The following is a 24,226-nucleotide window of genomic DNA, read 5'->3' as shown; positions in this document are numbered from 1 at the left end:
TCAATATCCTTTTTATACTTGCTATTTCTTTATTTAGGTGTTCTCTTGTACATATGCTATCTATAAGAGACACACCTAAAAACAAAAAATGCACATAGACTGAAGACAAAAGGATAGAAAAGAATATTTCATGCAAATGGAAATGAACAAAAAGCTGGGGTAGCAATACTTATATCAGACAAAATGGACTTTAAATCAAAGGATACAGTAAGAGATAAAGAAGGCCACTACATAATGATAAAGGGAGCAATCCAACAGGAAGATATAACTATTATAAATATCTACGGCACCTAATATAGGAGCACCTAAATATATAAAGCAGACTTTGATGGATATAAAAGGCAAGATCAACAGCAATACTATAATAGTAGGGGATTTCAATACCCCATGAACATCACTAGATAGATCCTCAAGAAAGAAAATTAACAAAGAAACAGCAGACTTAAAGGACACACTAGATCAACTCGGTTTAATAGATATCTTCAGAACCTTTCACCCTAAAGCAGCAGAATATACATTCTTTTCAAGTGCTCATGGTACATTCTCTAGGATAGACCACATGTCAGGGCACAAAAGTGGTCTCAACAAATTTAAGAAGATTGAAATCATATCAAACACTTTCTCTGATCACAATGGCATGAAACTAGAAATCAACCACAACAGAAAAGCTCAAAAATTCTCAAACACATGGAAACTAAATAGCAGGTTGTTAAATAATGAATGGATTAAGAATGAGATCAAAGAAGAAATTAAAAAATTCCTAAAAATGAATGATAATGAGCATACAACAACTCAAAATTTATGGGACACAGCAAAAGCAGTACTGAGAGGGAAGTTCATAGCACTATAGGCACACTTTAAGAAGCTAGAAAAAGCTCAAATAAACAACTTAACCCTGCATCTAAAAGAACTAGAAAAAAAATTAAAAAAATAAAAGAACTAGATAAAGAACAGCAAGTAAAGCCCAAATGTAGTAGAAGGAAGGAAATAATAAAGATCAGACAGAAATAAATGACATAGAGGCTAAAGAAACAATACAGAGGATCAATGAAAGTAGGAGCTGGTTCTTTGAAAAGGTAAACAAGATCGATGAACCTTTAACTAGACTCACCAAGAAAAAAAGAGAGAGGACTCAAATAAATAAAATTAGAAATGAGAGTGGAGAAATAACAACTGACACCACAGAAATACAAAATATTGTAAGAAAATACTATGAAGAACTGCATGCCAAAAAACTAGACAACCTAGAGAAAATGGACAAATTCCTTGAAACATACAGTCTTCCAAAAATCAATCTGGAAGAATCAGAAAACCTAAACAGACCGATTACACCAAATGAGATTAAAACACTTATCAAAAAACTTCCAACAAAGAAAAGTTCTGGGCCTGATGGCTTCACAAGTGAATTCTACCAAATATTCAAAGAAGAACTAACTCCTATCCTTCTCAAGCTATTTCAAAAAATTCAAAAGGAAGAAAGACTTCCAAGCTCCTTTTATGAGGTGAGCATAATTCTGATTCCAAAACCAGGCAAAGACAACACAAAGAAATAGAATTATAGGCCAATATCCCTGATGAATATAGATGCTAAAATCCTCAACAAAATATCAGCAAACTAGATCCAACATTATATGGAAAAAATCATACACCACGATCAAGTGGGATTTATTCTGGGGAGGCAAGGATGGTACAATATTTGCAAATCAATCAATGTGATTCATCACATAAACAAAAGGAAGGAGAAAAACCGCATGATAATTTCAATAGATGCAGAAAAAGCATTTGATAAAATCCAGCACCCATTCATGATCAAAACTCTCAGCAAAGTAGGAATACAGGGAACATACCTCAACATGATAAAAGCCATCTATGACAAACCCACAGCCAACATCATACTCAATGGGCAAAAATTAAAAGCAATCCCCTTAAGATTAGGAACAAGGCAGGGGTGCCCCCTTTCACCACTCTTATTCAACATAGTTCTGGAAGTCCTAGCCATAGCAATCAGACAAGAAGAAGAAATAAAAGGCATTCAAGTTGGAAAGGAAGAAGTAAAACTATCGTTATTGGCAGATGATATAATATTGTATATAGAAAACCCTAAAGACTCAGTCGAAAAACTACTGGACCTGATAAATGAATTCAGTAAGGTGTCAGGATATAAAATCAATTCTCAGAAATCAGAGGCATTTTTATACACCAACAATGAACTGTCAGAAAAAGAAATTGAGGAAACAATCCCCTTCACTATTACAACCAAAAAAATAAAGTACCTAGGAGAGTAAAGACTTGTACTTGGGAAATTATAAAACATTGATAAAAGAAATCAAGAAAGATACAAACAAGTGGAATCATATATCGTGCTCATGGTTAGGAAGAATAAACATCATTAAAATGTCTATATACCCAAAGCAATTTATAAATTCAATGCAATATCAATTAAAATACCAATGACATACTTTAAAGATATAGATCACATATTCCAAAAATTTATATGGAATCAAAAAAGAACACGAATAGCTTCAGCAATCTTAAAAAAGAAGAATAAAGTGGGAGGTATCACACTTCCTGATATCAAGTTATACTACAAGGCCATTGTACTCAAAACAGACTGGTACTGGCATAAGAACAGGCATATAGATAGCAATGGAACAGAACAGAGAACCCAGAAATAAACCCACAGCTCTATGGACAACTGATATTTGACAAAGGAGGTAAGGGCATACAATGGAGTAAAGACAGTCTCTTTAATAAATGGTGTTGGGAAAATTGGACAGCTACCTGCAAAAAAATGAAACTAGACCACCAACTTACACTATTCACAAAAATAAACTCAAAATGGATAAAAGACTTAAACGTAAGCCGTGAAACCATAAGCATCTTAGAAAAAAACATAGTAAGCTCTCCGACATCTCTCGCAGCAATATATTTTCTGATTTATTTCCACGGGCAAGTGAAATAAAAGACAGGATAAACAAATGGGACTATATCAAACTAAAATGCTTTTGCACAGCTAAAGACAATAAGAACAGAATAAAACGACAAACTACACAATGGGAGATCATATCTGACAATACATCTGATAAGTGGTTAATAACCAAAATTTATAAAGAACTTGTAAATCTCAACACCAGGAAGACAAACAATCCAATCAAAAAATGGGCAAAAGAAATGAATAGACACTTCTCCAAAGAGGACATACAGATGGCCAATAGGCATATGAAAAAATGCTCAACATCACTAATAATTAGAGAAATGCAAATTAAAACCACAATGAGATATCATCTCACATCAGTCAGAATGGTGCTCATCAAGAAACAACACAGAATAAGTGCTGGCAAGGATGTAGAGAAAAGGGAACCCTCCTGCACTGCTGGTGGGAATGCAGACTGGTGCAGCCTCTGTGGAAAACAGTATGGAGATTCCTCAAAAAAAATTAAAAATCAAACTGCCTTTTGACCCAGCTATCCCACTTTTAGGAATATACCCTAAGAACACCATAGAACTGTTCCAAAAGTAGAAATACACCCCCATGTTTATGGCAGCATTGTTCACAATAGCGAAGATCTGGAAACAGCCCAAGTGTCCATCAGGGGATGAGTGGATTAAAAAGCTTTGGTACATATATACTATGGAATACTACTCAGCCATAAGAAATGATGACATCGGATCATTTACAATAACATGGATGGACCTTGATAACATTATACTGAGTGAAATAAGTAAATCAGAAAAAACTAAGAACTATATGAATCCATACATAGATGGGACATAAAAATGAGACTTAGAGACATGGACAAGAATGTGATGATAACAGGGGTTGGGGGTGTGGGGGGAGGGGGAGAGGAAGGGGAAAGAGGGGGTGGGGAGGGGAGGGGCACAAAGAAAACCAGATAGAAGGTGACGGAAGACAATTGGACTTTGGGTGAGGGGTATGCAACATAATCAAATGTCAAAATAATCTGGAGATGTTTTCTCTGAACATATGTACCCTGATTTATCAATGTCACTGCATTAAAATTAATAATTTAAAAAATGTAAAAAAATAAAAAAAGAAAAAAATTTGGGGCGGTTATTATTGTCTGGATTTTAACTTTGAAAATATTTTTTAAGAGACATAAATTGAGAGAAATTAAAAGGCCTGCCCAGGGTCTTATGTAGAGTGCTCACAAAACTGTCTAACTCCTAGCCCAGAGTTCTTTCTGTTCAGTATCTACTGGAATCCCTGGCCACACCCCACGCCTTGTCCAACTGTACCTGGTTGCTGACTGGCTTATATTTGAGTCCTGGTTTGTTCAGAATCAACTCCAGCTGCCTACGGTTAAAATTGGACACGCCAAGGGATTTCACCAAGCCAGCATCTTTGCAAGCTTCCAAAGCCTGTTGAGTAAATGCCAATGAGTCAAGAAAGGAGCCTTAAAACAAGCAAGAATGAATATTGATAAGGGTTAATATAAATTCTTTAAAGCCTTGGCTGGATAGCTCAGTTGGTTAGAGCATTTGTTCTGAAGCACAGAGGTTGCCGGTTTGATCCCCAGTCAGGGCACAAACAGGAACAGATATTTCTGTCTCTCTCCTGCTTTCTCCCTTTCTCTCTCTAAAATCAATAAAATAAACATTAAGAAATAAATTCCTTAAAAAGGAAAGTCTCTGGGTATGTCAATAGGCATTCTGTGAAGAAAAAAAGTGGGGGAGACAAACAGGAATAGTATGATTGAGTGTGAAAAGTATTGTATACCATATCTTCCCCTTGTAATGTATGCCAGCACATTAACAATGCTCTTACTTCTTGAAACTTGGTAAGACTTTTTTTTAGCATGGTACCTAATCAATTTTCATGAGTGTCTGATATGTGTATTTCCTTGTTTTTAGATGCAAATCTCTCTGTTCTTTCTGTCTCTCACTCTCTCTCATACATATACGAATGCATACACACAGATATACACGTGTTATATATAAAATTAGGCCTAGATTTTCCTGTCTGGTCAATAATTTAAAGGAATATGTCAGAAATCTCCCACTATAAGAGTAGATTTATCAATATCTTCATGAATTTTTTCTTTTATTTATTTATTTATTTATATTTTTTTACAGAGACAGAGAGTGAATCAGAGAGAGGGATAGACAGGGACAGAGAGAGATGAGAAGCATCAAACATTAGTTTTTCATTGCGTGTTGCAACACCTTAGTTGTTCATTGATTGCTTTCTCATATATGCCTTGACCGTGGGGCTACAGCAGAATGAGTAACCCCTTGCTGGAGCCAGCGACTTTGGGTTCAAGCTGGTGGGCTTTTGCTCAAACCAGATGAGCCCACGCTCAAGCTGGCGACCTCGAGGTCTTGAACCTGGGTCCTTCGCATCCCAGTCAGACGCTCTATCCACTGCGCCACCGCCTGGTCAGGCTTCATGAATTTTATTCTTAATTGTTTTCATATAATTTTTTGCTTTATATATTTTGAAGATATTTTATTGGGTACATATGTGTTTAAAATTGTTATATATAATTCCAAGATGACTGCTTAGATGTGCCTAATTCTAATTTGTCACTTTTTGTCTTTGGTAGGTAAATTTAGTTTATATCTATTGCAACTATAAATATATTTGGACTGTTTCTACCATCTTAATTTCTTATTTCAGTTTATCCAATTTTTCTATGTTTTTTAAAATACTTCCTTACTTCAAAAAAGTTTATGTCTGTATCTTTTCTCTAATAAAGACAAGAACTTACATGCTCATACGTTCCTTGATTTACCCCCAACCCAACATCTATGATATTAATAGTCTATGTAGAATTTAATTTCTGATTATTGTAGGTGTACTTCTCTTTTTGTGTGATCTTAGATAGTTTTATAGATAATAAACATTATTTCAAGTTCGATTTGATAATTTCCACTTTATACATTTCTTGTATAATTATACATCATCTTTTAGATTTTTGTTTCTCTTATTTGCCAATGGTTTACAATGCTGGTCTTTCTGTGGCAAAACTTCTGAGCAGTGTGTAGATCAGAAAATGTTTTTATCATGCATCATTTTTGCTTTATAGTTTGACAGGATATAAAGTTCAAGGTCGTTGTTCTTTATTCTTGCATACGTTGAAAATACTATTCTGTGATCTCTTTTACACCCTGTGTTGCAGATAATAAAACAGAATGGGAGAGTAAAGGCTGTATCTCCTCATTAAATCAAACAGAAATGATCAGATCACTATGTAAAAATGTAGTCTTTTCAAATAAAAGGCCCACCTGAACTTACCTCCCAAGTGGCGCACAGATTCGTCTTGTGATATAACCATTTGCCATTCTCATCTCTAGGGTAGGTTTCATCTCCAGGCTGGAAAAAATAAATAAGAACTAGTGTAATTTATTTTATTTACATCTTGGAATTGAAATTCAAGTTTAAATATTTATATATGATATGTTTATATAATCATATAATAAACTCTATATTCTTTGTGGGATGGTCCAGAGATCCTTTCATTTTCCAAAATATGTAAAACATTAATCTCATTATCCTACCCTGGCACATCAATGGCACTTTGCTATCATATAGAAAGAATTTTGAGGACGAAGCTACCAGACACAAGGATAGAGAATGGGCCAGAGTGTAGATACATAGCTTGAACTTCTGGATCCAGTTGTGCCTGAAGCATTGAATAGATATCCCTTGGAATTCTTAGTTCCTTTTCTTTTGCTAACACCAATTTGAGTTGTATTTTTGCCATTTATAACAAGACTAAAACAAAGGTGTTGGGTATGGCAAGGAAAGTACAACATATGTAAAACTGGCTAGCTCAGTATGGGATTGTGGCCAGTGAAGATTTTTACCCACATCCAGCTGAGCATTGGCTATTGTTGCTATGCAACACGATGGCATCTTGTTGAATTGTTACCTTGTGGTGTCTTGAGACTCTGATAATGAACCTACGAAGATTGGAGCTTTAGGGGATTTAGTAGGACAAGGCTGGGTGTCAGAGTTTATTGGCTATTTTGCAGGCTTCATTCAAGTCCTGAAGAAAGATAAATGTGTTTATTGCTATTTGGCTTGTACGATGAGAGGTAAGATCATATTTTGCTAAAACAGGTACTTTCTGCTTCTGGATGTCATCCAAAATGGCAGAAGTTCAGCTCTGAGCTGTCTAGCATTAGCAAAGTCAGTGTTAGCCAAGGCAGGAAGGTGAGAACCCTAGGGAAAAATAAAACTGGACTTCGGGAGAAGTCTTGTCAATATCGCTCTGAAGGCAGGATCTCAGGCCATGGATGCTCTATCTAACCACGGAGCACCGTCCACTGAGATGCAGGCTGGAGGCAAAAAACACATAACCTGTGCCTCCTGTTTTGTATTATTTGAAGCCAAATGGGGCCCTTAAGCTGCGGACTGAATAGACAGAGCAGAACAAGGAGGCTCTTGACTGAGATGCAGAAACCACAGGCTGAGGATCAAAGACAAACAAAGCGACTCTAAAAGATGTCTAGTTTTAATTATTCTTTCATGGAGCTGACTGGATGTGAGTTTACTGAGAGCCTAGCAAAATTTTAAGGGATATTGTCTGGTCCATGAAATCCCAACCTGATGGATAAAAGACTTTGATGACCAAGGTCATTTTGAAGCCTGCAGACCACTAGCTACAGGAGTAGGATGCAAAAGGCGACTCTTTCCCAAAGTCCCTCTTAGATGTGATTCACAGAGGAGAGTCATCAAGGAAAGTGCTCCCAGAGACTGGAACAGTGGCAGCCAGGTTGGTTGCGTGAAGGAAATTTGTCCACTGCAATAGCAGAGACCTTGTTCTCTCTGACCAGTGGGATCTGAGTTGCCTGGTACACAAGCGAGCCATTTCTTGTTCAATCTCTTCTTCCCCTGGTGAAATTTTAAAGCAGTTACTTCCTGTCAACAGCATCTATGGTATGTGTTGTTGGGGTTTAAATTACCATTGAGTCCATCAATAGAGTAAGTTCAAGGAAGAAGTGCATTCAAACTTGAGGAGTAGCTATCACCCTGATCTCATGGCTCACCTCAAAAAACCTGACCATGTTTTTTAGGGGTGTTATTTCCCTTTGGAGGAGAAGGAAGGTGAGTAACTTTTCAGTTGTACATATTATTTTGCATTATGTCACGCAGAAACATTTTCATGACTATGTGAGTGGGAAAAGGGTGTGTCTGGATGCTGGACAACTAAAATGTGGGCTATAGTTCAGGGACTATGTGATAGTTTGATGGAGAGAGATTAAACTGCAAGTATAAAGACACGATATAATACAAAGTGTGTTGGATTATGAATCAAGAAACGTGGGGTCCAAGCCTGAGTCTGTTACACATAAGAGTTATGGGCATTTGTTGGTCTAGGTCAGTGCTGTCTGATCTATGGTAACAAAACAATAACATTCACTAGCTGTACAAACATAGCTACCAGCTCCCGGTTGCCAAAGAGCAGATGCCAAACCTTTAGGAGACTGAACTCACCTTAAAAGCCATGGGTACTTCAATGATGTAAAGATCGATATAATCTAGCTGAAGGACCTGGAGTGTCTTCTCCAGGGCTGGGCGGACCCTGTGTGGGACAAGATTTGTAGCCCAGAGCTGAAAAGATAAAAAGGATGTTAACCAACATCCATGCTATTTTTTAAAACTAACAATGCATTTCTTTATTCTTTCAAAGACCTTCATACACATTTTATTCATTCATTTTATTGCACAAAAATATTATCATGCTGACATTTTATCTGACTATAGGGTCTTTATCAGAATATAGTAGCAGGACATGCGTCCATATGTGCATTGAAGCATTATTTACAATAGCCAAGATATGGAAGCAACCTAAGTGTCCATCAATAGAGAATAGATAAAGAACTGGTGCATTTACACAATGGAATATGACTCAGCCATAAAAAAAAAATCTTGCCATCTGTCACAGCATGGATGGACCTACAGGGTAATCTGTTGAATGATATAAGTTAAACAGAGAAAGACAAATGCCATATGAGAAAGACAAATGCCATATGATTTCACTTATATGTGGAATCTAGAAAACACAATCAACAAACAAGCAGAAACAGAACAGGCTCATAGATACAGAGAACATTTTACCTGTTGTCAGATGGGAGGAGGGTTGGGGGATGGGTAAAAAGGTGAAGGGATCAAGAATTACAAATGGGGCCTGGCTGTTGGCTCAGTGGTAGAGTATCAGCCCGGCATGTGGATGTCCTAGGTTCAATTCCCAGTCAGGGTACACAGGAGAAGTGCCATTCTTCTTGTCCAGTCCCCCTTCTCCTCCTGCAGCCATAGCTTGAATGGTTTGAGCAAGGTTGGCCCTGGATGCTGAGAATGGCTCCATGGCCTCTGACTCAGGCACTAAGAAGGGCTTGGTTGCTGAGCAATGAATGGAGAACACCCCAGATGGGGAGACCATTATCCCCTAGTGGGCTTGCTGTGTGGGCATATACAGGAGTCTGTCCCTCTGCCTCCCCTCCTCTCACTGAATAAAACAAAACAAAACAAAACAAAAATACAAAGAAGTACAAATGACCCTTTGGTATTATTGCTGCCATTACATTTAAGTGAGGGTTGTGTTTTATATATTTCAATTATTTTTATTCAACAAACCCATATAGTACTAGCTTTGTAACAGAACCATTTAAATATTTTGTAGATGTTAACTCATAGCAACTCTATGAAATAGCTGGTTTAATTTGCTTCAATTTTTCTAACATGATAGATTTTGTAATAGCTTTGACTATTTACCAAAGGGTAAGAACAAAACTTTTTGGGTTTATTTTTCTTGATGTTTATTTCAAGTCTCATTCTTTCACGAAACAAACAAGAATCAATTATGTAAACAATGCAAAAGTTTAAAAAACTAAGATAAGTACAAGTTTTCAGATATATTTCTGGCTTTGGGCAGGTTGCTATGCGCAGGTTCTCAGGATTATGAATTCAAGTTTACTCTTCTACGAAAACATTTGGAGAGCACCTATTTAATGTTTTACTCTAATGAGAGGCTGTGTGATGATAAAATCTGTAGAAATCAGAACTGCAAAGCTATAATAAAATGAAAAGCTTCAGGCTAACATTTTGGGACAGTGGCTCCATGTGGTTCCATGTGGCTCCTTAGAACCATAACCCATAAATGGCTGGTCATTTGGGGAATTGTGAACCCCTGGAGATTTTGGAAGAAGGCTGAGTGGGGATCTGGAAGCAGTTTCTTTTTCTCTTTAGAATCCTCAAGAGAATTGTATTACAAATTTTCAAAGTTTTGTAAATTATTCCTGCAAAGCTGCCTGTAAATATACATTCTACATTCCCACTGGCTTTCATTTTAATCACGACACTTTATCTTTCTGATTGCTCTTCAGTGGAGAGTGATTTCTAATACTGGAAGTTTAAATTGCTCCCAAGGTTCTGGTCTGAACAAAATGTGGTAAATCCATACAATGGAATATTATTTGGCCATTATAAGAAATGACATTCTGATACAGGTTGCAACTTGGATGGACCTAGAAACATTATACTAAGTGAAAAAAGCTAGACACAAAAGGCCACTTATTATATTATTCTATTTGTGTGAAATGTCCAAAATAGAAAAACTATGGAGACAGAAAGTAGGTCAGTGGTTGCTGGGGGGGGGGGGGGTAAATGGGAAGTGACGGCTAGTGGGCATGGGTTGTTTTTTTTCTGGAATGATGAAAATATTTTGAAATTAGGTAGTGGTTATAGTCATGCAACTTCTGTGAATATACTAAAAACCACCAATTTAAAATGGTAAAATTTATGGGATGTAAATTATAGCTCAATAAAATAAATTAGTACTCTATGGATGAATCCACATGGACAAAAGAAAGAGAAGGCTGCCCTTTCAAAGAAAGTTTTGGCAAATGCTTCTGTAATCTGAACCATCTCCTTTCTTGTCACTCCCCAAATTTTTGCTTTGTTGATTTGATTCTTTGCATATTGTCTTAAATCTGTGCTCATGGGTAAAGAAAGAGCTTTACCCTAAGCCCATTTCAAAGGGTTTATCAGTCCCTAAATTCTTGGCAAGAGTAAGGAATTTGGCAGTTGAAAATTTACCCCTGTTGGCGAGTCAATATTGTTTGGCAGAGAAAAGTGATATCAGGTCTACCATTAATATGAGGAGGTAAAGGGTGAAGGGTGAAGGGTGAAGGGAAGGGCTCACCTTTCCACAGTAGAAAATATCTTCTCTCCGCACCTTCCCTTCCGCTATCTTCTCTCTGATGGCCTCCCCTACTTCATGCTCGTTCTTGTAGATGTACGCCCCATCAATGTGCCGGTAGCCGGTGTCGATGGCCATTCTCACAGATGCCAAACAGACCCCACTCGGGGTCTGAAAGGACAGGGGGTAAGGATTTGGGAGGAAAAAAAATGGGTCTTTTCTTTAGTTCAATTATTATTAATCAGGACACTTTGCTGGACGATATTTTAGAGTGGAAACAACAAATTCCCAGTCCCATGCTGCTGTGATTGGAAGATGGAGCCGGGCAGCAGCCCGCCCATACCTGTGTGGATTTATTTCTGGGCTCTCAGTTCTGATCCCTTGGTCTGTGTGTCTGTTTTTCTGCCAATACCATACTATTTTGATCACTTTGTAGGATAGTTTAAAATGGGCACATGTGATCCTTCTGGCTTTGTTTTACTTTCTCAGAATTGCTTTGGCTCTATGGGGTCTTAGTGTAGAACCAGACAAATTATAGGATTTTATGAGCTGATATTCATAAAAAATGAATTAATTTATTTCTTTTTATTTCTTCTTTTCCAAGTGAGAGGAGAGACAAACAGACTCTTGCATGTACCCTGACTGGGATCCATGGCAACCCCTGCCTGGGGCCAATGCTCTGCTCATCCGGGGCCATGCTTGCAACCAAGCTATTTATAGTGCCTGAGGTGGAGGCTCCATGGAGCCATCCTCAGTGTCTGGGGCTGATGCGCTCAAACCAATCAAGCCATGGCTGTGGGAGAAGAAGAGAGAGAGAGAGAGAGAGAAAGGGTAGGGGGAGGGATAGAGAAGCAGATGGGTGCTTCTCCTGTGTGCCCTGACTGGGAACAAACCCAGGACTTCCACATGCCAGGCCAACACTGAGCTAACCAGCCAGGGTGAATTAATTTCTATCAAATAAAAAAAAAAAAGGAACAAGACTCAAAACTCTTGCTTTCCAGATTTACCCAGATAGAGCTATTGGGAGAGAGAGAGAAATAAGGGAGACCTGTTGGGAGGCTATTATAGACTATTTCATCCCGATAAAAAGCATGATGGAAAGCTTTCATGGAGAAAAGGCACGCAGGTAACTCGTACTCTTTCTTTTTTTCCATTAGTGACCATCAGGTGAGGGAATGCACAGGGTGCTTAGTGCTACTAAATGCTACTAAATGCCGGTTCATTTCAAATTCCCTGAGTCTGCAGGCATGAAACACCCTTGCAGAAAAGTTGGGTATATTAAGAGAGAGAGAGAGAGAGAGAGATCTTTGTAAGTCAGGAGAAGCTGGGCTGGTCAGCCTCATGCAGCTCCATAAAACTGTTCGTTCAAAGCTGCTTTTCCCACAGTTCCCATCACCATGTGTCCCAGTGGAGTCTAAACCAGGCAGAAGTTTGAGGAGATGGTGTTAAGTCTTTCTTATTTTAACCTTCCTGTTGTGCTCTGGTCCCATCTCCCTCTGAAGATGTGCCTAGGTCTTTGCCTGGTGCCCTGCTGTTCTCAAAACTTCTGTATCACAACTGAGCAGGAGGATCCCAGGACAAATATTGCCTGACTTGACTATGTACACAGACCATGAATGAGTTCTAGTTAAAGAGTTACCTCAACCCAGCATTCACCTTGTATCTTTTGTGGAATGAACAGCTTTGAAAAGCCTTTCAGCCATAATAAGTGGCGAAAACAAACTGTTGGCATCAGACTCCAGGAATAAGACTGATTCTGACGTTAAATCTAATTTGGTGTATTTATTTCAGGGTGATTGATTTGGGGGCAGGTGGTTCTAAGCCTCTGCCTCATCAGCTCTGGGTAGATGATAAAGGAGTTTTCAGTTGTTTGACTTGGAACAGAAAGCCATTGAATCTGCTTTACCCGGATACTCCCTTCTTCCCACTCCCAACCCCCTTTAATCCCAGCTCTACCCCTTCCCCTACCCCAAATCTTTCGGATACATGTTGTGTATTTTCCTTCCCATTAGTTTCTGGTTTTGTGAGACATACCATTAGCTCCATATATTATTTTACAACTGATAATCCTTCTGATCACAAATGTGGTTTGTGCACATATGATGTTTATTTCTATGTAGCAGTATTGGTCTGATGTCATAATCTTAAACTGGTGTATGTCATATCTTGTAAAGTAAGTCACAGATCTTTTTGGGAAATTGCACATGGCTGCTTTTGAATGTCTCTAACCCATAGCATTTATATATCCTAAGATAGATATTTCAGAACATATATTCTTAGATACTTTCATATACAAAAATAGACACAGAAAGTCATAGTTAGAAATATGCAGCTTCACTGATATAAGAGATATTTATAACAGGCAATATAGTATAGGGGATTAGAGCATAGGATCTGAACCCAAACTACACTGGTTCAAATCCCTGCTCTGTTTCTTAGCATTGTAAGTTTGGGGAAATTTATTTAATCTCTGTTTTCTCATCTCTAAAATTGGGTAAACTGGTATCTCATTCATAATGTTGTGAGAATTAAATTAGAAAATGCTTGTAATGTGTTCCTGGCATATAGTTAAATGTTCAAAAAGTTGTAGCTGTTATTATTGTATCCACTTCTGTCTCTATGCCCTTTGATACTCACGTGCATATACGTCCCCTTTCATAAGCTCATTCACCAATTTGACAAGCAGTAGCTGAACACCCATTACCTGCTAGACACTATGCTGGGAATATAGAGCAAAACAAGACATGGTCTCTTTTCTAACAGACTTCACAGTCTTGTGGGGAAGACTTCAGAGCACCAATGATTACAAAAGGGTATGATATGTGCTACAACAGAGTCAAGCATAAGGGGCTATGTGAACAAGCAGGAGGGGCAAGTTGTGGTGGCTGGGACATGAGATGCTAAGGAGAGAGAGCCCTGAACTGGGTCTTGAAAGTTTAGTAGAAGCTGGCCAAGGGAACAAGTCAAGAGAAAGGGGGTTCCATATAGAAGGCAGTGTGTTCAAAGGCATGGAAATGAGAGTGCTGTTCAAGGAACTTAGGTTGTCATGTTTTACACATAAGAAGAGGCTGGAGGCCCTGGCCGTTTGGCTCAGTGGTAGAGCGTCGGCTTGGCTTGCAGGAGTCCAGGGTTTGATTCCTGGCCAGGGCACACAGGAGAAGCGCCCATCTGCTTCTCCACCCCTCCCCCTCTCCTTCCTCTCTGTCTCTCTCTTCCCCTCCCACAGCCAAGGCTCTATTGGAGCAAAGTTGGCTCGGGTGCTGAGGATGGCTCTGTGGCCTCTGCCTCAGGTGCTAGAATGCCTCTGGTTGCAACAGAGCGACGCCCCAGATAGGCAGAGCATCGCCCCCTGGTGGGTGTGCCAGGTGGATCCCGGTTGGGCACATGCAGGAGTATGTCTGACTGCCTCCCCGTTTCCAATTTCAGAAAAATACTAAATAAATAAATAAATAGATAAATAAATAAATAAATAAAAGAAGAGGCTGGAAGGGTGGTGTTAAATGCTGCGGGACAGATGGGTCTTGAACCATAAAAGCCCAGTGTGCAAGGTAAGGGGTGGGGACTCTACCCTATAATTTATAAGGAGCCATTGAAATGATTGAACAGAAGAGTAGCATGACCAGATCTGGACCAGAGGAAGCTCCTGATAGCTCCAGGATAATTCACTGGAAGGGGACAAATTAGGAAGGATTGCCCTAAGATAAATTAAGAGCCTAAACGAAGAAAGTGACTGTGGATAAAGAGGAAGCTGTGAGTTGGGGAATGTTTCTGAGACAAAGTCATCAGAGACTTGGCAATCATTAGGATGTAATGTGGAGAAGGGGAAAATGGGGAAGAGGGAAGAATAACAAAATACACTCAGATTTCTAGCTTGAGTGGCTGGGGAGGGGTTCTCTTTGCTGGGAGGAGTGATATTTTGGGAGAAAGGGAAGATGATGACTGTATTTCACCATGTTGAGGTAGAGGTGCCCATGGAAGATGGCATACATACTTGTCTGCACAACAGAATTATCCAAGGAGCAAGTTAAATGCAGATTCTTAGGTTCTACCCCTAGAGATCCAGAGTCATTAGACCTGAGGTTCTAAGGATCTCTATTTTTTTTAAAAAATGTCCCAGTGGTTCTGATATAGCCAGTCCACAATTCTATAAGGAGAGATAACAAACAGAATAGGAAATACAGAGCAAGGAGTCTCTGCATAGGTGTGCTTGCAGCAAAGATTATGAATGAGGTCATCCAGCGACAACGTTTAAAGTTAGAAGAGAAAGGGGCCAATGACCTAGATTCTCATCATTGTTCAAACAGTGATTTTTCATTGCATTATCAGAACAGTGGTGGTTGGAAGTGGAATGTGGGATTGTGATACAAGTGTTTACTGCTCTTCGTATCTGTCGTTTCTTTTTCTTCCTTTGTCTTCCATTCTCCATGCTGCCCCAGAATTATCTTTCAAAAACACTGATCTGATGATGCCATTTCTCTGTTTGTAAAATTTTAATAGTTTCTCCTTTTCTATAATCCCATCTCAACTTGCATTTCCAGATCCAGTGGGCGTTCATTACTTCCACCATTAAGTCCATGTGTCAGCCACCATGGACTTGGCCTTTCCTGGTCATATACATATATCTTGTGCCCCTATACTTCCCCTTCTTTCTTAAATGTCCTGCCTCAGCTCTGCTGCTCTGACAATTCGGCTTCTTATTCTTAGCTTTACAGAGTTCATTCATTCATGATCACTCAAAGTTCAGTAGCACTTCTACACAGCATAAAATGTTGAATTACAATAAGGAGAGCAGAGAGATTGAGGTAGAAACTTGATTGCATTTTAATGGAAACCTACTTCACTCTCCATGATCATATTCAGCTATTCCCTGACCCAGTGATTTCACTTCTGGGAATATAGCCAAGGAATTCCGAACCATTGATTCGAAAGAATATATGTATCCCTATGTTCATTGCAACATTATTTACAATAGCCGAGATATGGAAGCAACGCAAGTACTCATCAATAAACAAGTGGGTAATGGAATACTACTCAGCTGAAAAAAAAAGAAGGAAATCTTATCTTTTGTGACAGCATGGCTTGATCTAAAGGTGTTATGCTAAATGAAATAAGTCACCAGAGAAAGACGAATACCATATGATTTCACTTATATATGGACTCTAAAGAAAAAAGAAATGAACAAACAAAACAGAAACAGACTCATAGATACGGAGAACAAGCTGAGGGTTGCCAATGGGGCTGCTGGGTGAAAAAGGTGAAGGGATTAAGAAGTACAAATTGGGAGTTACATCTTGAGGATGTCAAGTACAGCCCAGGGAGTACAGTCAATAATATTCTAATAACTATGTATGGGGCCAGGTGGGTACTTAAAATATCAGAAAACAACTTTGTAAAGTGTATGATTACCTGTGAGGTATACCTGAAAATAATGCAAAATAATATTGAATATACACTTTAATTGAAAAATAAAATTAAAAAATTTAACCATTGCCTTTCCTGTGTTTTCAGAGAGATGCTGCTTGCATTTCTAGGCTAGGATTTACTCTCATCTTCATTGTTCAGTAATTAGTTTTTTAAAAAGTGTGCCTCTCTTATTGCATTTTTAATCCCTGGGCAGCAGACTATCCTCTTAATATTTGAAGCTTCTGGAGTTTAGTCCTTCCTACATGGTAGGTTTCCACTATATGTTTGTTAGACTGAACTCAAAATTCCCAACTATGAACTTAAAAAAGTCACAGGCCACAAGCTCAGTAATTTCATTTGCCTGAGATAAATCAAGCATTCAGCTAAATTTTAGGAAAGAAAGAAAAAAAGTTCCATTCTCTGACTTAAGATAATTTTTAATCACAAATTAATTTCATTTAATGTTTGGCCCAATACTCATTCAGCCACACAGTAGCCTTTGGAGGTTGCTTTTATGATTAGAAAAGTAAATCAATAAGATCCATTCAAAATGAATGGCAGGTCATGGTTGTAAAAAGTTTCTTATAAAAAAAAAACCAAACGGAAAGAAAAATAAACTTACCGACTTAGGTTCTGAGTAGGTACCAAGCCCAAGGATAGGAATGCTGTTTCCATCACTTAGAGGTATGCGGTGATTTGCTGCACTGAGGTACATCTTGGAGAGAGCCTAGGACTTCAATTTCTAGCAGGAATTGTGAACACTTTTTGAAAAGGTGTCCTAGGGCTTATTTAATCAAAGAAAGGAGAGCCAGAGGGAGGAACAGTGGGAGGGAAGAGATTGACAGATCTATTTCTCAATCTGTTTTCTTCCGTGTTGTTCTAGAAAGCCTAACGGAGATTGTCCTTTGAACTTTATCAGAGACATATGAATAACCCAATGAGAGTTTATACTTTTCTGCAAAGAAAAGATCGAAAAGAACAATAACAAAACAAATCTAGTTGGGTTCTATCAGTTAGAATATTATTGTTGTCAAGTATCAGTTCTACCTCAAATTCTCTTAAACTATAAATGAAATTTATTGGTTCATATTCCTGAAAACTTCAGCATTAGGGCTAGCTTCAGGTGAGACTAGAGTAGTTTCCCAGGACTTCCCTGGGGAGTCTGTGAAGCAGCACTGGGAAGGGGTCTAGATTTTTTATTGCCTAGTTACATTTGGGGAACAGTGGACTAGAAGAACAAATCATATGACCAGGAACCCGTTCCTCACTCTCCTGGCTCTCTTAGCTGACTCTCCTCTTATTACTGAAACATAGTAATCAGTTCTGGAAGTGACTTAGTTCCGGGCTCAAGCCCAAAGGGAAAGAGAGCTTGCTTCTTCCATTGCTCAACAGTAATCCAACAGTGGAGTCTTTTTGGCCTCAGTTGCCTTTCCTGGTTGAATGAACCATAGCTAAATCAGTCATAGTAGTCAAAGGAAATAAAAGACTGATTTGATTGCTTTAAAAGAATTAGAAGCCATTTGTAAATGTGGAGTTGTAGTTAATCCCTCCTGGGAAGATTCTGGATATTGATAAGGAAAAGGAAAGAAGTAGTAATTAGGGAAACAGTTTTTTAAAATTGAATTTATTGGGGTGACACTGGTTAACAAAATTATACAGGTTTCAGCGCACAATTCTACAACACATCTTCTGTACACTACGTTGTGTGTTCAAACCAAGTCAAGTCTCTGTCCATCACCCTTTATCCCCCCTCTACCCTTCTCTACCTCCCCAAACCCTTCAATTCCTACGCTGTTGTCCATGAGTTTTTTCTTGTTTCTTTCTGGTCTTTTCTTGCTCAATCCCTCTACCCGCTTCATCCAGCTCCCACCCCACCCCACCCCCACAGTTGTCAGTCTGCTCTCAATGAGTCTGTCTCTATTTTGCCTGTTGGTTCATTTTTTTCATTTGATCACACATATGAGTGAAAGCATATGGTACCTGTTTTCTCTGACTGGCTTATTTCACTCAGCATAATGCTCTCCATGTCCATCCACACTCTCACAAAAGGTAAGATTTCCTTCTTTTTTATAGCTAAATAGAATTCCACTGTGTAAATGTACCACTGCTTTTTTATCTACTCATCCACTGATGGGCACTTGGGCTGCTTCAAAACCTTGGCTATTGTAAATAACACTGCAATGAATGTAGGGGTGCATATATTCTTTGAATCAGTGTTTTGGGTTTCTTTGGATAAATTCTCAGAAATGGAATTGTTGGGTCATTAAGGCAGTTCCAGTTTAAATTTTTTAGGTAACTCCACTGTGCTTATCACAGTGGCTGCACCTCTCTGCATTCCCTCCAACAGTGCACAAGGGGTCCTTTTCTCCACACCCTCGCCAACATTGTTGCTTGTTGATTTATTGATAATAATCATTCTGACAGGTGTGAGGTGATATCTCACTGTGGTTTTAATTTGTATTTCTCTGGTAATTGGTAATGAGTAGTTCTTCATATGTCTATTGGCCATCTGGATGTCCTCTTTAAAGAAGTGTCTATTCAGGTCCTTTGCCCATTTTATAATTGGATTATTTGAGTTTTTTTTTTTATTGTTGTTGGGTTGTATAAATTCTTTATAAAGTTTGGATATTAACCCCTTATCAGATGTATCATTGTTGAATATATTCTCCCATTCAGTGGGTTACCTTTTCATTTTACTGATGGTTTCCTTTGCTGTGCAAAAACTTTTTAATTTGATGTAGTCTCATTTGTTTATTTTTCATTTGTTTCCCTTGTTCAAGGTGATATATTAAAAAAAAATGTTGCTATGAGAAATGTCTGAGATTTTACTGCTTATGTTTTCTTCTAGGATTTTTATGGTTTTGAGTCTAATATTTAAGTCTTTAAACCACTGTGAGTTTATTCTTCTTTGTGGTATAAGAAGGTGGTCCAGTTTCATTTTTTTTTGCATGTATCTGTCCAATACTCCAAAACCATTTATTGAATAAACTATCTTTATCCCATTGTTTTAGCCTTCTTTGTCAAATATTAATTGACTGTAAAGGTGTGAGTTTATTTTTGGGTTCTCTATTCTATTCCATTGATTTATGTCTGTTTTTATGATAGTACCATGCTGGTTTAATTACTATGGCCTTGTAGTATTGTGGGGTCAATACTAGACATGGCCCTTCCCCTTCATACTTCCATTTACATGAAATTCTAGAAAAGATAAGTCTCATCTACAGTGATAGGAAGCTGATCAGTGATTGGCTGAGGTCTGAGATGAAAGGTTGGAATTTACTGGGAAGGGACATGAAACTTTTGAGATGATCAAAATGTCTCATATCTAATTGTGGTAGTGGCATATATTTTGACAGATATTATCTAACTAAACTCTAAAAATAGGTGTATTTTATTGTATGTAAAACATATCCCTCTAGAGTTGATTTAAAATATATTAATTGTACTTTTAACCTCTTCTCACACGTTTAACTCCATTTACCACTCTACTGATTTTTTACACCATTTTTCTCATGTATTTTAAACACATTTTTAATGGCTCCCACATTATATAGTTGTTTTATTTTGAGTCAATGACTAATTGGATTTACCCAAATGATTAATTTTGGGAAGCTCATTTTTGTCCTTCCTTCCTTCCTTCCTTCCTTCCTTCCTTCCTTCCTTCCTTCCTTCCTTCCTTCCTTCCTTCCTTCCTTCCTTCCTTCCTTCCTTCCTTCCTTCCTTCCTTCCTTCCTTCCTTCCTTCCCTCCTTTCTTCCCTCCCTCCCTCCCTCCCTCCCTCCCTCCCTCCCTCCCTCCCTCCCTCCCTCCCTCCTTTCTTCCTTCTTTCCATCCTTCCTTTCCTTTCCTGGCTTTACCAGCAATGATTGAATTATTGTTTCAGTTTATTTTTTTCTCCTTCCAGTAATTGCTGACCTCTATGTCCAGTCTAGTAAAAGGCTGGGTGTGTACCCTTGTTTTGGTTTTATGTTATGCTTATCAAGTAAATATGACATTGATCTAGGATAAATCTGAACCAATTCCAGAACTCTGGGGCCAGCCTGAATAAATGCACTCTTGAAGGCTCTTTCCAAAAAATCTGCTGAATATTGCAATATTGTACAAGAAGAAAATGCATTATTTTATAAGACCTATTATAATATGATTATTCATTGATGCATTTGTCTCTCCTAGACAGAGAGTTCTTAGAGTTGAGGTGCATGGTCTGAAAAATTCTCAGTGACTAACATAGTTTCTATAATATGGCTGAAAAAGGTTGTTGAAATTCAGTTTATGTAGATGGTATAGGATTTGAATAATGAAGCCAAGAACTTTGGAGTTGGCATAAACTTGTAAAAATCATATGTTGAAAAGACAATTTCCTCCCCATTTAATGGTTTGGTACCCTTGTTGAAAATCAGTTGGTCATAGACACATGAATTTATTCTGGGGCATTAAATTACATTCTATTTATCTTCATGTCTATGGTTACACTAATACCAAACTGTCTTGACTACTTTGCTTTATAGTAAGTTTTGATATCTATACATCTGAGTCCTAGTTTGTTCTAGTTCAAGATTGTTTCGGCTCTTCAATGGCCCTTGTGATTTTATGTGTGTGGTTTCTAGTTGTTTCAGAATCATTTGTTGAAAAGACTTCTGTTTCGCCATTGAACTGCCTTTGCTCCTTTGTCAAAGATCAGTTGATATGTTTGTGCAAGTCTATTTGTAGGCTGTCTGTTTTGTTCTATTGATCTGTTTGTAAGTTCTCTCATCAGTACCCCACTCTCCTGATTACTCATATAATTCTGATATGCTGCAATCTCTTCATCGGTGGCTTATGTGGTGGTGACATCAATGGGTTTTTATTCTTGTGACATAATTTGTAAGAATGGACTTTACTAACAATAACTCAAGAAATAATAAATGGTCAGAATAAACCTGACTGAACTCTGCCTTTGACGTTTATAATGCATAATTAGTTTATGAGGTCAGACAAAATATTTAGAATTAATATGAATCAATCATGTGACTTAGTAAAATTTTCTATTTTGAAATAGGCAGTTAAAGTTGCGACAGTTGTTACAACTAATAGATCTCATCTTTAGAGCAGTTTTATATTTACAGAAAAGTGAGCAGAAAATAAAAAGACTTCCCATATGTCCCCTTCAACCTTTTCCCAGTACATCTGTTACCATTGATGTGTGAATATTGACATGCTAATATAAACTAGGAATAACAACTAGGAACAAATAAAAGTAGTTTCTCTAGAGAAGATGGGGGTGTAGTTTAGAGTCATGATGAAAAGTTTTGGATTAGAAGCAAATCTTCTGTGAATATATATATATATTCCATAACTAACACCTTATATACCTATTTTTTTCTTATTTAAAAATACATTAGATCAACAAAGGAAAAAAAGGGAAGCCATAAAACAGAAAACAAATGGAAACAAATGAACCTAACTGTAAATCAACTTGGTAACACAAAAGAATGAGTCTGAGAGAGAACTACAAATAAGTCTTACTCCTCTGCCAATAGTTTTATGTTTAGTAGTAATATTGGTATTGTGATTTTGAAAGTATTTTATATTCATGTAAGTTAAAGCAAATAAGTAAACATCTTGAAGTTATTACAAACCAAGATCTTCAGTATCAGAGAGCCACAAATATAAGATCATGGCACATTGTGTTCAATTTGAATGGGATATGTCACTATAAACTCGTTAAAATATATACATATATTCAGCACACCTAAAAGGACTAAAAGCAATGACATCCTACTAGTGAGCTCTTCTAGAGCTCAGATCTAAGTTCCTAAACACCTTTCTAAACTGTGGGATTAGATCTCTCTAGAAATATGGTTAAATATGGACAGGGCTGGGGAAGGTCAAGGTGGACTTGTCATTTCTGGATGTGCCAAAGAGAAGAAAGAGCTCAAAGACTACTGGAGTGTAATTACAAGGACCCAAGTCAGTCCACGGGAGCTCCCACTTGTAAATTTTGGGGCAATTTGATTATCAAAAAGAATATTGATTATAAAAACTTTGAATAATACAAATTCATGAGCCCAAAGTCATTTAAAAAAGAAAAGAACAGAAAGAAAAAAAAAAGATTCACAGACTACCAATGCAAGCAATTATTATATCTACTCCCATTCTAAAAATTGGAAGTTAAAGAAAAACAATTAAACTTTTATCATGAGGTTTGCAAGGAACAACAGTTCATTCCTACTTGGTGAGCAATAACTTTTCTTTACTGAAGAATGCAGGTGAGCCCTGGCTGGATAGCTTGCTTGGTTAGAGCATTGTCCTGATACAGCAAGGTTGTGGATTTGATCCCAGGTCAGGGCACATACAGGAACAGATCAATGTTTCTGTCTCTCTCTCTTCTTCTCTCTCTAAAATCAATAAATAAATTAAAAAGAAAAGAATGTAGGTAATTCATGTAAAAATTACAGTACCCCATTTTGCAGCCCTTGTTAAATAATCAGTTTAGGTGGATATCACAATGGTTTTGAAGACTCTACATCGGTGTTTCCCAACGTGGGGCCCACGCCCCACAGGGGGGCAATTCGATAGTTAAGGGGGGCAATTTGAAAATGGACTCTACGCGACTTTAACTCTTTCGCCGTGGGCCATTTAAATGCAATGCTAGATATCGGTGCCAAATTTAACAAAAAAAATGCAATTCTTAAATAATTGCGGTAAATAATTATTAAGTATAATTTCATTTGACGAGATCAAAATATCAACTGGGTGATTGGCGTCGTCAAGTAAACTTCGTCCTGGGTTCACGGCGGAGCGTGCCGTCTGCCGTGGGGAACCCCGGACGTTTTAAAAACTCGCTAAACAACGCAGTTATTCTCACCTAATTGGCCCATCGCAACTTCTGTAGTGTTTCACATCATTCAGTTGGTGTTAATTTGAAATAAGTGTCAGTCAAAACTGTTGTAAAAGCTCGTTGATTTAATAAATATACACATATATATATATATTGTATAGATATAATTGGTAAGTATTTGATTTTATTTTTATCAATATTAAACTCTTTATTAAGTACTTCTTGCATCGGGGCTAGAAAGCAATAATATTTTATAAATATTATTGGGGCTATAATAGTGCATGCACGACAATTTTAATTTTCGAAGCATAACTTTCCAGAAAATTTTGTCAAGTGGAAAAAATATAGATCCCTTTTGATTTGTGGTGGTAGTGTAGTAAATGTGTTATATACATTTAAATAAATATGAATTTTTAGTATACGTCTACTCTATGTCACATTGAATATATTTTAACACATATTTTAATATTAGTTTTTAATTGATCTTATTTTTATTTCTTATAGCCCATAGTAAAATGAGTGGTGCAAGCAAGAAAAAACTCGTCAATATTCGGAGGAATATTGAAAATTTGGGTTCATACCCACTGTTCACGATGAGCGGATTTCTTTTTGTCTTTTATGCCAGCAATGCTTGACCAACGAATCAATGAAACGAGGTCATCTTGAGGCGCATTTGAAGGCGAAACATAGTGCTCATATTAATTCAGATTTGAGTTACTTTAAAACTTTAGAGAAAAATTTTGAAAAAAGAACAACATTAAAGTCTCTATTTACTGCTCATACTTCAACTAATAATCGTGTTCTTGAGGCTAGTTATCAAATTTCTTTATTCATCGCTA

General features: G+C 37.6%; 1 protein-coding gene across 3 annotated transcripts in view; it reads right to left on the bottom strand.

The window, feature by feature from the left end:
• AKR1D1 (aldo-keto reductase family 1 member D1) overlaps positions 1–17,375 on the bottom strand; it is a 28,776-nt gene extending 11,401 nt beyond the window's left edge. For 2 of the 3 annotated variants that reach the window (XR_010748832.1, XM_066362799.1), the window contains exons 1-5: positions 17,191–17,375; positions 11,169–11,336; positions 8,462–8,578; positions 6,257–6,334; positions 4,258–4,380 (exon numbers count right to left, since the gene is read on the bottom strand). Coding sequence is in view for 2 of the 3 variants with exons in the window: in XM_066362799.1 (XP_066218896.1) it covers positions 4,258–4,380; positions 6,257–6,334; positions 8,462–8,578; positions 11,169–11,336; positions 17,191–17,283 (579 nt within the window). In the remaining variant the exon portion in view is untranslated. The remainder of the gene's footprint in view (positions 1–4,257; positions 4,381–6,256; positions 6,335–8,461; positions 8,579–11,168; positions 11,337–17,190) is intronic. The other variant, XM_066362800.1, reaches the window with a different exon arrangement.
• Positions 17,376–24,226: the final 6,851 nt, after the last annotated feature.

Source organism: Saccopteryx leptura, chromosome 2, assembly GCF_036850995.1.
Source record: "Saccopteryx leptura isolate mSacLep1 chromosome 2, mSacLep1_pri_phased_curated, whole genome shotgun sequence".
In the NCBI taxonomy this organism is placed as follows: Eukaryota; Metazoa; Chordata; class Mammalia; order Chiroptera; family Emballonuridae; genus Saccopteryx; species Saccopteryx leptura.
This window is presented reverse-complemented; position numbering and strand designations above follow the sequence as displayed.